The following is a 12,506-nucleotide window of genomic DNA, read 5'->3' as shown; positions in this document are numbered from 1 at the left end:
AATAACTATTCTCCAACCATTTGGGTTGGTCTAATAAAAGATATCAAATTCACACAAGGAACCTTGTCTGCCTTAGGGCTCTAGATGCACCCGACACTGCTGTCTGCATGAGGGTCCATCCTGCCCACCTGGGTCGGCAGCATGGGGAGCAGGGCTGCAGGTAGGAGTCGTGAGCGAGGGGGTGATGTGCATGGAAATAAGGCGTTCACCTGCGTTCTCATCAAGGGCTGGAGCAGGCAGGAGGCATGTGTGTGTTTATAAATGCAAAACAAACAAACAAAAAGCTTTATTTATGTCAGTAGTTTAAGATGCCTTGCACTATTACTAAATATCGGTTATTGGATCCACATCGGCCAGTATGGTTGATTAATCATCAGCTATCAGTATCGGCCAAGAAAATCTTTATTGGTGCACCCCTAAAGAATACATTTTACTGGCTAGGAAACTGATCACTAAAAGTAGCATGAAAATAGTCATTGTGTCCTTGAGGCACTGGCCACCATTCACAAAATCAACCTTCACTGTAGTTCAGCCAGTCGTTTCTTGTAACAGCAGCTCCACATGTCGCTCGGACTCTGTGGATAGAACAGGAAGCCTGGCTTGGGTAAGAGTCATTTTCATAACATGGTATGGTGTGAATTCAAGACAAAATATGTCAGAAGCTTATAGGAGTTGGCATATTGGGTAAGACTTAAAGTCACTGAGAGGGGCAGTAACCAGTGGCTTCAAAAAGGAAGGAAGAATATACAAAGGAATCTCTCATTGCACGTTTATGGCATAATTAGCTCATAGAAAGTTTCTTCTTATTTCCCAGCTATGTTGATTCATGCCCCACAGGTAGAGAGAGAGATATCTATATCAACATCAATATAGATATATATAACATACCTGTGGCTGTTTTTGTTATTCATGTGGAGATTAATTCTTTTTAATCTAATTAATTTTCTGCCCTAAAATATCAAACTGGCAGTAAATTCCACAAGTTTTCCATGTGTTATGTTTAATAATTGCTGCTTGTGCCAGTTAAAATTGATTACCTTTCAGTTGCCCTGGATTTCCCTCTATTGTGCTATCAAAGGTGACTCAGAGCATGCTCCACTTTATTTTTCGTACTTCTCTTGTACGTGCATTGAACCAAACTGTTCTAATTTTGGGGGTCTGTGTCCATAAGAGAGTCCTTCTGTGATCATTGCAGATGACCTTTCCGTCACTTTTTACATCCTTATCTGGGACCCCATTTTTTTCTCTCTGCTGCTTTTCTTCTGCACTGAATGGACTCAAACTAAATATATTTATTTCAGGTGAGAGCGTACTGATTTATACAGCAGCTGTTTTCTGTAATATTTCTGATTTCCATTTTATATCTTGTTCTTTCTGAATTCCTGTGTCTTACCTCCTATGGCTTTTTTCCTATATTGATCAAAAATTTGTAGCCCCAACCATTATAACAACCTCAGATTTTCTGTATCATTAGACTGGAAGTAGATCCTGGCTTGATGGAACATAGTTCTGAAGAGAGAAGGCAGGCTTGGTTGAAAAATAGTGCAGTTGTAAAATTCTATAGTGAAATGGGAAAAGAAAAAATGTAGATTGATGGAAGTACCTTTGTGTCTTTTTTTCCAAGGTTTGAGTCAGTACAACAGGAGCTAAGCAAATCCACTGTGCAGAACAAGGAGATGCAGAGGGAGATGGAGCGATTACAGTCAGAGGTGACACGGTTCAAAACAATGCAGTTGAAGGCAACAAAGGATGCAGAGAAGTACAAGGAAGAGAGAGACTCTGTTTTCAATGAGTATCGCCTCATAATGAGTGAGAGAGACCAAGTAATCAAAGAGGTGGATAAACTTCAAACTGAGCTGGAGCTTGCAGAGTCCAAACTGAAGAATACTTCTTCAGAGAAAAGAGTGGCTAGTGAAGAAATGGAAGCCCTAAGACAGGTACCAATGAACCATTTCAGTAAGGGGGCAGGTGGGAGTAATAAAAAAGCTTTACAAGTGCTTCCTTGTAACCAGTCACGTGAGAGATGTATGACAAGTTAACAGGAAACAATGCTATATTGCAGAGGATAATCCCTGCTGATGCTTTTCTGGCACTTTAGTATTACACTTAGAATTTGAATAGAGTGCTTGCCAGTTGAAATATGACTTGTTCTGTGAAGCTCATTAGAAATTCTTCCTTTTAATGAGTCACCCCTTTCTACCTTTTGTGCTTTTCGGCAGGAACATCTATTAAAAAAAAAACACAAAAAAATACTTGCATTAAAAAATAAACTTGCTGACTTATTCAACATCTGTTCAAAATTTATTACAGCCATATTCTTTTTAATTTACTTTCTTTGATATCAAATAGGTTTTTAAATAAGATTGGTTTTTGCTGATTTAAAAAACTCAGGGACCTTTTTATAATTGCATTATGTCAAAAGTTGAACCTCCAGCATCCTCTTGAACATTTAAAGACAAGTTTCTTGCAGTGATGTTATTGGGATTTCCAATACGGACCTTGATGCTAAATAGTAAAATGTATTAACTAGGGGTGCACCAACAGAGATTTTTTGGGCCGATACCAATGGCCGATTTTGAAGGATCCATATCAGCCAATACGGATCCAATTCAGATATGCAGCTGGGCAGCTTGGAGACCAATTTTGGGGCTGGTAAGTCTGGTGTGGGGGAAGGAGTGGGGGGAAGAAAGGGGCATGGGGTGGGCAGATCGAGGCCCCTACAGTGAGGGATGGAGTGGGGCCGGGACAGACAGCTGCTCAGCCAGGGTGGGGCATGGGATGGAGCCACGAGCAGCTTGTCTAGAGGACACAGGGGGAATGGGGGGCGGTTCCCGCCCTGCACGCACTCCAGGAGGGCATGGGTGGTGTGTGCCCCTGGATCTGTGCAGGGCAAGGGCAGACTGCCACTGAGAGCTGGGGCCTGGGTGGCACTGGGCTCTTCCTGGTGGGGGCTGGGCCAGGTGGCACTGGGAGCAGGGCTACGGGGGTGGGGGGGCCTGCAGCCACCCCAAAATTCACCATAGCCCCCCTGTAGCCCCCATTCCAGCTCCACCGCTGCCTGCCCCAAGCACAGCCCAGGCCAGCCCCCGCCAGGAAGATCCCAGTGCCGTCCCTTCGCACAGCCTGAGCCCACCCTCACGCCATGCAGGTCCAGGGGCACCCTCCCCTCCCACACCCCTCCATGCAGGGCAGGAGCTGCCTCCACCTCCATGCCTCCCCAGACTAGCCATTCACAGCTCTGTCCTGTGTCCTACCCTGGCTGAGCAGCACCTGCCCCAGCCCCACTCCTCCCTCACTGTGGAGGCCTCGATCTTCACTCCCCCAACACCCCTTCCCTTCCCCCACAACCGACTTACTAGTCAGATGCTGGTCTCCAAGCTGCCGGACTGTACTCCTGGCCCCGTGCATGCTGTGGCTGTGTGCATGCATGAGGCATTTATTGACCATGGCTGCATGTGGCAAAAAGAGCTGATTTCAGATGCTTTCAGTTTTCCCTATATTGGTGCCAGTCCGATATGGGACTGATGTATTGGTGCACCTCTAGTATTAACTTGATCATTCTGTTTTTTTAAATACTTTTAATATGCTGCATGCACAAGTCAGTATTTTTCCAGTAATCGTAAATCATCAGATTAGAAAGTAAAACAAATATTCCTTGGTAGCTATCTGCCTGTTTTGAAAAGTCTGTTTGGATGGCTGGTTGAATCAGGAAAGAATAAAGACAGGTCACAGAAAGATGAAAAGTTTCTTGTCACTGGCTAGGGTATAGATGCATTTTCTTGAATAGGCATTTCGTGAATGGTTTCTAAGGGCATATCGCACTCTTGTGCCTGCATAGTAAGAATGTTGAAGTAACTTATACTAGAACTGCTTCAAAGTATTACTCTGTTTGCACTTTAGTTAAGTTTTTTTTATTTTTTTCCTATTATGTAAAGAATATTCTGCCTCTGAGTGAATTGTCTCTGATTTGTCATATTGGTGACCATTTGAAATTGCTTTTATGTGATTGTCTAAGGGAAATACATGATACAGGGTTTAATTTCTAGGCAAAGCTTATGAATAAAAAATCAATTACTTGGAGTAACTTCCCTTTGAATCCCATTTGAATAGGGATCTTTGAGAACACCATATAAACAGTGAATTTGACTACACTGTTTGTTGCAGTTGCATTACTGTCTATGGTGTGTAGCTCCACCTAGTGATGTGTTGCAGTTATGACTGACATGTTATATTGTCATTAAGTATTTGCTTGAAACACCACTGCATCCATTTAAATGTTCATCTTACAGTATATCTGTGTATGTTGGTACAGCAGTTGTGCTTATTCAAATATGAAAACTTTAAAAATATTGTCACAGCTACAAACAGTAGTTCTGTTAATAACCATGAACTTGCTACAGTCTCAATTTGATTACATGGAAATGAAATTGCACTTCCCTCAAACTTTATATACCTGTCAGCAGAAGCAGAATGACTAATAAAAAATTTTTCCCATTTTTTTTTTTCTTATCATTATCCTATGTTTATGGCTGTAGCGGCACCTTTTAGAATTAGCTACAGTATGGAAGTTTCTATTTACTAAATAGCTTAACTTTTTCAGCAAAGATTTGAACTTTATCTTTCAACATCTTCTGTCTTCACAGATTTAACATATTTCCAGTGCTTGAAAGTATGATCTACTATTTAAAGAAATATGATAAAATCATTTGAAATAGTTCTTTCTCCACCCCCATCCTGTAGCTTTTAAACTGCACTGCACTGCATGCTGAAAACAACGATGGGTCACTTCCATATGTGTTTATATCAAAAGATCAAGATGCACTTTCTGTACAGATATTATTTAAGCCCTGCTACAAACTGATAGTGTAGTTAAGCTTTTATTGTAGTTAACAGTTTAAGGGTTTAACAGTGATTTTTTTTCAGAGGAACTGAGTTCCCATTGTCAGCATAAACTGGACATAGTGATTTACTCAAGGTCATAAAGCAAGTCCACAGTGGGAATAGAACCGGTGAATCCTGACACAAGTCTCCACCTTTAGCACAAAATTTTCTATTATGACAATACAGCAGAATTGTTTCTCTGGGGCATTACCAGTATCAGATGAACACCATGGCTCACTGAAGGGTAACTTTTTGTGTTGCCAGTGCACCATTTCTGCAAATAACTGTTTGTGACGCTATAAACAGTATTTAATCCCTTAAAGCTGAAAAAGGAATGGAATAGTTAATATTTAACTTTATTTCTTTCCTTCCAAGAATTTTCCTTTTTAATTGGGCAGAGTGGGTCTATTTCCTTTTTTCCCATCTTCAGGCCATGTCTCTTTTTAGAGATATTTGAGGACCAAGAACCTATAGATTAAACTGTCAGTAGTTTCCAAATGGAAGAAAATGCCTTGACTTTCATGGAACCCTTTGTAAGATCAAGGCAAATCTTTTGTGCATTTCAGTGCTTTAGAGGGAGCTGGAAAGCACATACTTCACTTCGCCAGTTGTGCAGTTACAGCAGAGACAACTCAGTTTTTGCCTTCGTAGAAAATTGTGCATCTGATTTTTTTTTTTTTTTTAATTGTCATCTGTATTTTGTTGAGCTGAATATCATTCTCTTTCTCTGAAAACTTGCCTCTGGTTTTAGAAATTTATGGTTGTCTACTGTTTGGCCAGCTAAAAGATTTCTGATTTGAAATTGCCAATGCATTTCCCACTGTTGTTTTAGGCAGTGGTTCTACTTTTAGTGAAATGCTTAATTTGTACTGTGTTGAAATCTACAACAATCACTTACTTTGTCAGCCATTTTGGATGGCAGTGAGCTTTATTTTGTTGTACAGGTATCAAGGTTACTTTATTATTATTCCACATGCCATCACAATTTGTCTGAGCCCAATTGTTCAATTCATCATTAACGCAGATTAAATCCTTTTGTCCTTTCAGCAAAATGATGCTGTCTAAAATAGAAATGTTTGTAGTAAACATAGTAAATAAAGTAACTTCCCCTTTGAGGCATTCTTGTTAGAAATGACCTATAGAATATGTCAAAAAATGAGAATATTTCTATGGAATTGGTGAACCAATCTAAATGAGTCTTTAGAAGTAAACGTATCATTTTCTCACATTCTAAATGTTGTCAGAATATTTTCTCCAGGGACAGGTAGCTTTAAATTACCTTTTCCAGCTGAATAGCTCTCCTCCGTAAGGACAGCCTCCTTGTCAGTCTTGCTTGCTACATTGAGACATTATTATGAGGTCTGGACATTCTTTTAGAGTCTATTCTTTGTCATTGATCAAGCAAGAGGTATTGAAAGTGCAAGGTACTATTTCTTCCTGTAGTCTCTCTGGCATCATTTACCCTGGATTGAAAAAAGGTCCCTTTCAGCCTTACTTCTCTATGATCTATGAGATTTATTGATTAAATTAAATTCCAATTAAACTCTTTGGAAAAACCCTCATTATAGGAGAGCTGGATTATAAAAATATGTTTTCTGCTCCAGTGTAGAAGGGACCAGGGCTGCTTCTATAGTCCAGCTGGTGTTGCTGGCATATAGAGCCTGAACCTGGCTCTGGGAATTGAACCAGTCTTCTGCATGGTGTTGTACTGGTCTGGGAGTAGTACTTTCACACCTTGCTTTCTTTTCTTAATTCCTTTTTAATGCAATGCAATTGAGTTGAGAATGCCATTTATTAAGATGCATAGTTTATGGTTGTTATGGCTACAGTTTCAGTTTGTATTTTTATTGCAGTATTTCATACTAGTAGTATACATTATGGTATCTTACTCAATTATACTCATAGCTCTTTTAAAATAATTGAAAACTATAGTGCACTTATCACTTTAGGTTGTAAAATATTACCCTGAAAAAATCAAAGAACGTAATAACATCATGAGTTAAGCGTATACTTCACATTTTGTAAAATGGAGCAGCGAACATTTGTATAAACCTGTTTGTATTTAAAGCCACCAGTGTAAGAGTTTATTATACCTGACTGGGTATCTGTGACTCCTGAGGGATTGCAACAAATGTAATCTTCTTAAAATGATGAGTGTTCCTAGTTGCCTGCTATATTATTTAGACACAGCAGGGTTTTAAAGATTTTTCTCTGGCGCTGTACTTAATATTGCTATCTATTCTTTTTCTTCATTTAACACGTGCAGTGCCATACAATTTCCCCCTTTGGCAGAACATTACCTGTAGATTACAGATTTTTAAGGTGTTAATGTGTTCAACCAGAAGGAAGAACTGCTCCTGTACTTAACGCATTGCAAACGATGGATCTCATTTTAGGAGTTAAACTCGGCTCTAGTGGAACGAGATCGAGCAATTTGTGAGAGGAATGAGTTGCTGGAAAAGTACTGTCATGAAGTGAAGGACAAGGCTGAGGCCCAGAAGGAACTTGATCAAGCTTGCAAGGATATAGAGACAGTGAAGGAAGAAAGAGATGTTGCCAGGAAAGAGAGAACAGAGGCTATCATCCAGAGAGATCATCTTCTAAGGGAATATTATCAAGCTCGTCAGGTAATGCCTGTTTTCATAGATGGCTTTTTCTTTTTAGCTTAGAAGTTATAACTCCATTCGGCGGGCTTTCAAAGATCTTGGCACAAAACCTTTTTTGTCAAGTCAAAAGAAAATACCATATGTATGCACACGTACCTCCCTTATTAGAGAGGAATGATGAAGCTTATTGTTTAAAATAAATAAATTCAGTCAGACTTGCTTTAAATTTCTATTAATAAAGGTAGATGGTTAATAGATTGTTGTAGTCCAACCATAGGTTACCTATTAACACCTGTAATGCTTTCTGTTCCGCTAACAATCAGTCAGTGCTGTTTATGTCTATAACATATTTTCGACATGTTACCACTTTTTAATCTATTCTAAAGGAAAAATTAATGTCAAGTATGGGACATCTTTCTGTTCTCCATAAATCCTTTACATTAAAAAATAAGGAAACCATGAACATGAATAGGATAGATGGAACACAAAACGCTAACATGCCATAGAGCAGTGGTCACCAACCAGTGGACCTTGGAGCCTCTTGTCATAGATCTCGGAGCCTCTTGTGGTAGATCTGAGGCTGGGGTGGGGGGGCTGCGTGCTCATATGCGTGCATGCGCCTGCCCCAGCCCAGCCGGTCAGTCCTTGGGGGAGGGAAGGGGCGGGGGCTAGATCGAGGCCCCTGCAGTGAGGGACAGTGCCACAGAAGCAGGAGCAGGGGTAAGTTGAGTGGGGCCCCAGCCTGGTGGCATTTACCTGCTAGGGAGGTGCGCCCCCCAATAATTTTTTCTCTTTCTGCCTCAATCTGCTCCTCCCCCCTTCCCTCCCGACAGACTTACCTGCTGGGTGGGGGTGGCAGCAGCACATGGTAGATCTTGGGTTACTTTTTAAATGCCAAAGGTGATCTCGTACTTAAAAATGTTGCAGACTGCTGCCACAGAGTGAACAAATAAAGGTTTTTTGTCTTGTTTTGTTTTCCAGAACTTCCTAAACCTTACATGCTGGAGGCTGAAAGTGAGAGAGGAACACAGGGAAAAAAACCTTGGTCATACCCAACTCACTCTCTCTTTCAGCATCTATTATTCTCTGCCACTGTGTGACATAGGATACTGGGCAAGATGGACCTATGGTCTGACCCAGTCAGTGGCAGTTCTTATGTAAGATTAAAATATTCATTTTAATTTTGCATTTTATAGATATATCTAGATAGAGATATTGCTGTATTGTATGCAGTCTTGCACAGATTTATGTATGTTACCATTGTAGCGTCATTATACTATAAAGGTATATATGTATAAAATAAGATATATCATCCTGGCTTTCTCGGGTTTTGTGAAAGGCACAAAAGTAATTTTTGCATTGGGATTTTTAGGGTGTTTTATAAAGATAATATTGTCTTTTTTTTTTTTTTTTAATAATTTTCTCGTGGCATCACCCATTGATCAGAGCAGATTCTCTGTCCCTCCCTTTAACCTCCTTCGCCCACTAAAAAAAAAAAACCCGAAGAAAGAAACCTTCAATCCTCATTCCCTGCCACACTATGTAGATTCTTCAACCTTGAATCATCATCTGGGTGAGCAATGAAATTAGAAATTCAAGAGAGCTGAGTAGAACCCTTTTTTGGTTTTGGTTGTTTGTGGCTCAGGCCACAGAAAATACATGCCTCCCACTTTTTTCCTTATTGTGCAAGAAATGTGTTTTCCTCTTTGATAGCTTCTAACATGGGAGGAAGGCATGATTTCTAATGTTGAAGGGATGCAAGTAAGTTTGGGCATGTATCTTGTAGGCATCTTATCCCCCTCAGCAAAATGACCCTGATAGTTGCATTTGATAGACTCTGAATTGTGAGTGTCAGACTTTACAGTTTTCTGAGAAATGTTTTGGTTGAGGGGGAGGGATGGGGATCATCGAAAAAGAAGAATGGGAAGAAAAATGACAGATCAACAGGCTAGGCCTTCCTAGGTCTCAGTACATGAAACTCCTAGGTTTCATGCCGTACATTAGAATTAGATTTTTTGGAGGGGTGGGGTGGAAGGAGGGCAGAGTTTGCATGGCATTGCCCATAAAACCTGTTTGGGGATGAATATAGATTTAAAAGCATTGTTACTAGCAGGACTGGCTCCCCTATCATTGATAGGATTCCTCTGTATACCTTTAACGCAGGGGTGAGCAATTATTTAGGCTAGAGGGTGAGTTAATGAGTTTTGGTGATCTGTTGAGGACATCCCCCCCCCACACACACACTCACACTCCCTGCATCTGCCTCACCAGAGCAGGAGCATAAGCTGACCTAGGGCTGTAGCACGCCCTGGCCTCCCTAGAGCTGGCACCTGCCGGCTGCATCCACAGCTGGGGGGCAGGAGATGGAGCCTAGTTGTGGGCCTCCATAATTATCTTTACCCATGTAAATAGCCTAACTGAATTCAATAGCACATGCTTATAAAAATAAGAATGTCCATAATTATTTAAAGGATCAGTGCCTTCTTCTGATGGTGATAGTGTAAGTGTGTGCTTCCTGTGCTGCAAGTATTGAAGTCTCTTTAGTTTATTAGTTTAAACTATTAAAGTCAGTTTTGCCTTTGTCACTGTTTCCTGTGTTCAGAATCAGGAATGATGAAGGGATCAACTTCTACATTTAAAAGAGGAAATCAAATCTTGTTTGAAAATTCAGAGTTTGGATTCATGTAACTAAAACAAAAGTGAGATGTGTTCTGAAACTATCCTTAGGGAATTATGAATCTCAAGTGTAGATGCACTCCAGATTTTTGCTGCCTGTTAGAATATGTCATAGACATATTTCTTCTTTGTGCAGTATCTCGTTTCTGTATGTCCTTAGACATCTTTTGTTTATGGTAAACTGTCCACTGAGCATGAAATGGCATCACTGAAATATGAATTCTATGTGTGTTTATCCTAACATGAGAAACCTTAGCACTGGTTATCCCAGGCCTGCAAGTCTTTGAGTATCAGATACCCCAATTGGACTGAAAGTTTTGAACCAAGTTCTTGAATCTTTACCCTGGCAAATTTTTTAGTTGAAGACTTCCTACTAAAGGAGAGGCGGGCAACTATTTCACATGGAAGGCTACTTACTGAGTTTTGGCAAGCCATTGAGGGCCTCATGACATGCAGCCAGAGGCAGATATATTAATTTTCTAAATTTTTTAGGGGCCCCACGGGCAGGATAGAATGGCTTAGCAGGTTGCATCTTGCCCACCCTGTCCTAAAGGATAATTTTGCTTAAGAATTACTTCCGGATTGAGCCCTTCATGAAACATATTCAGTAAAGGTTACAAAACCAAATATTTGTACTTATGCTATGAATTTCACATAAAATTTATATCTGTTTATCTGTCTGTCTATCTTTGAATTTCTAGATACAAGATTCTGCTACACTGGATATAGAACGAGCTAACAAAGAAATTGAAATGCTTCGGAAGCAATATGAGGCAATGTCACAAGAGCTAAAAGAAGCTGTGCAAGAAGCAGAAGTAGCTAAATGTAGGAGAGACTGGGCCTTTCAAGAGCGAGACAAGATAGTTGCAGAAAGAGAGAGCATACGGTAAATGGATGTTAAACTATATGCTGGATATCAGGAGGTGCTACTTCACTGTCAGGGCGGCTAGGATCTGGAACCAACTTCCAAGAGAAGTGGTGCTGGTTTCTACCCTGGGGGTCTTTAAGAGGAGGCTGGATGAACACCTTGCCAGGGTCGTTTGACCCCAGTACTCTTTCATGCCATGGCAGGGGGTCGAACTTGATGATCTGCTCAGGTTCCTTCCCACCTCACCAACTATGAAACTATACGCTAGTTCTGTGGGGTTTTTGTATTGTCCTCTTGATCTTCTCAGTTGGCTTTTGGTAGCATATATTTTAGCTTCTAGGAACCGATGCATGTTTTCATCACAGTGTATTTTGTTAATAGAAAAGGTCTGCCTTTTTATAATGGGAGGATTTTCCAAGGCATCTTATTTTTTCAGTCAGCTCTGTTGTTATCACAGTAACTTTGCTCCTTTCACAACATACAGGAAAATGGCCTAGGGAGAAGGCATTCTTTCCCTTCATTCCTAGAATCCAGTTCAAAACACCTACATCACTTCTGTTGCTGGATAAGAGGAAGAATTTCTGTGTGGTTAAAGAGGACGACTAGGAATAAAATTGCTGTTTTATTGGCTGAGTTGCTTGTTTTTTTTCCAATACAGCAATGGACTTTCTGTCTAGTCCTGCATAAATCATTTAATCTCTTTTCCTCAGCTTCCCTATATATAAGATAACATGCAACTCCTTCACAGCAACGCTGAGAATAACTTAATTCGTTAATATATGTTAGCCTTTTTTATGTGTTCTGATGAAGACAAATTTGTTTATTTCTTATTCTTCAAAAACTCTCATTTTACCTGACAACAAACACAAGCAAGTCAGACTGACCTCCCGTCACTACTCAACTTTTCCTTGTGTCGGTCTCCATACCATAAGTTACTAATTTTAAGTTACAACTTTAACATTTTCACCTAAGCCTCTTGACTTTTTAAAGGACTTTGTGCGACAACTTGAGGAGGGAGAGAGACAGGGCTGTAAGCGACTTGGCTGAAGCTCTCCGCAACCTGGATGATATGAGAAAGCAAAAAAATGATGCTGTCCGTGAATTAAAGGAACTCAAGTATGTTATAAAAGTGACTTAAATGTATGGAACTCTTTTTATTAGTGGACTCTCTAGGCTTATCTATGTAAAGGACATTTGTATCAGTGTCTTTAAGGCGAGATAGTGTATAAAAACCCAAATGTGCAGCCCTAGTGCAGAGTAGAATGGACTGTAGTTCAGCTTACTGCAGATTTCAAGTATGGTTTGAGGTTTCATATAGTGTCTTAATTCTAGTGCTTAAAAAAAGAAAGAATGAAAAAGATGCCATCCAATTACAAATAGAGAAAAAAGTTCAGGCTCATATTTAAGTTGAGAAGAGCTGATAAAATAGGTGGTCATAGTCTTCTGCCTGCATTGTATTCACACTTTTCCCCAAA

At 40.2% G+C, this 12,506-nt stretch overlaps 1 protein-coding gene across 1 annotated transcript in view; it reads left to right on the top strand.

Moving 5' to 3' along the window:
• The window catches only part of DLG5 (discs large MAGUK scaffold protein 5), a 200,535-nt gene that overhangs the window by 136,999 nt on the left and 51,030 nt on the right, over window positions 1–12,506 (top strand). The window contains exons 7-10 of the mRNA XM_006269642.4: window positions 1,625–1,937; window positions 7,278–7,508; window positions 10,865–11,049; window positions 12,022–12,147. Of these exons, the coding sequence (XP_006269704.1) occupies window positions 1,625–1,937; window positions 7,278–7,508; window positions 10,865–11,049; window positions 12,022–12,147 (855 nt within the window). The remainder of the gene's footprint in view (window positions 1–1,624; window positions 1,938–7,277; window positions 7,509–10,864; window positions 11,050–12,021; window positions 12,148–12,506) is intronic.

Source organism: Alligator mississippiensis, chromosome 6 (assembly GCF_030867095.1).
Source record: "Alligator mississippiensis isolate rAllMis1 chromosome 6, rAllMis1, whole genome shotgun sequence".
Taxonomy (NCBI): domain Eukaryota; kingdom Metazoa; phylum Chordata; order Crocodylia; family Alligatoridae; genus Alligator; species Alligator mississippiensis.
Note: the sequence above shows the minus strand (reverse complement) of the source record. Positions and strands in the feature narration are given on the sequence as shown.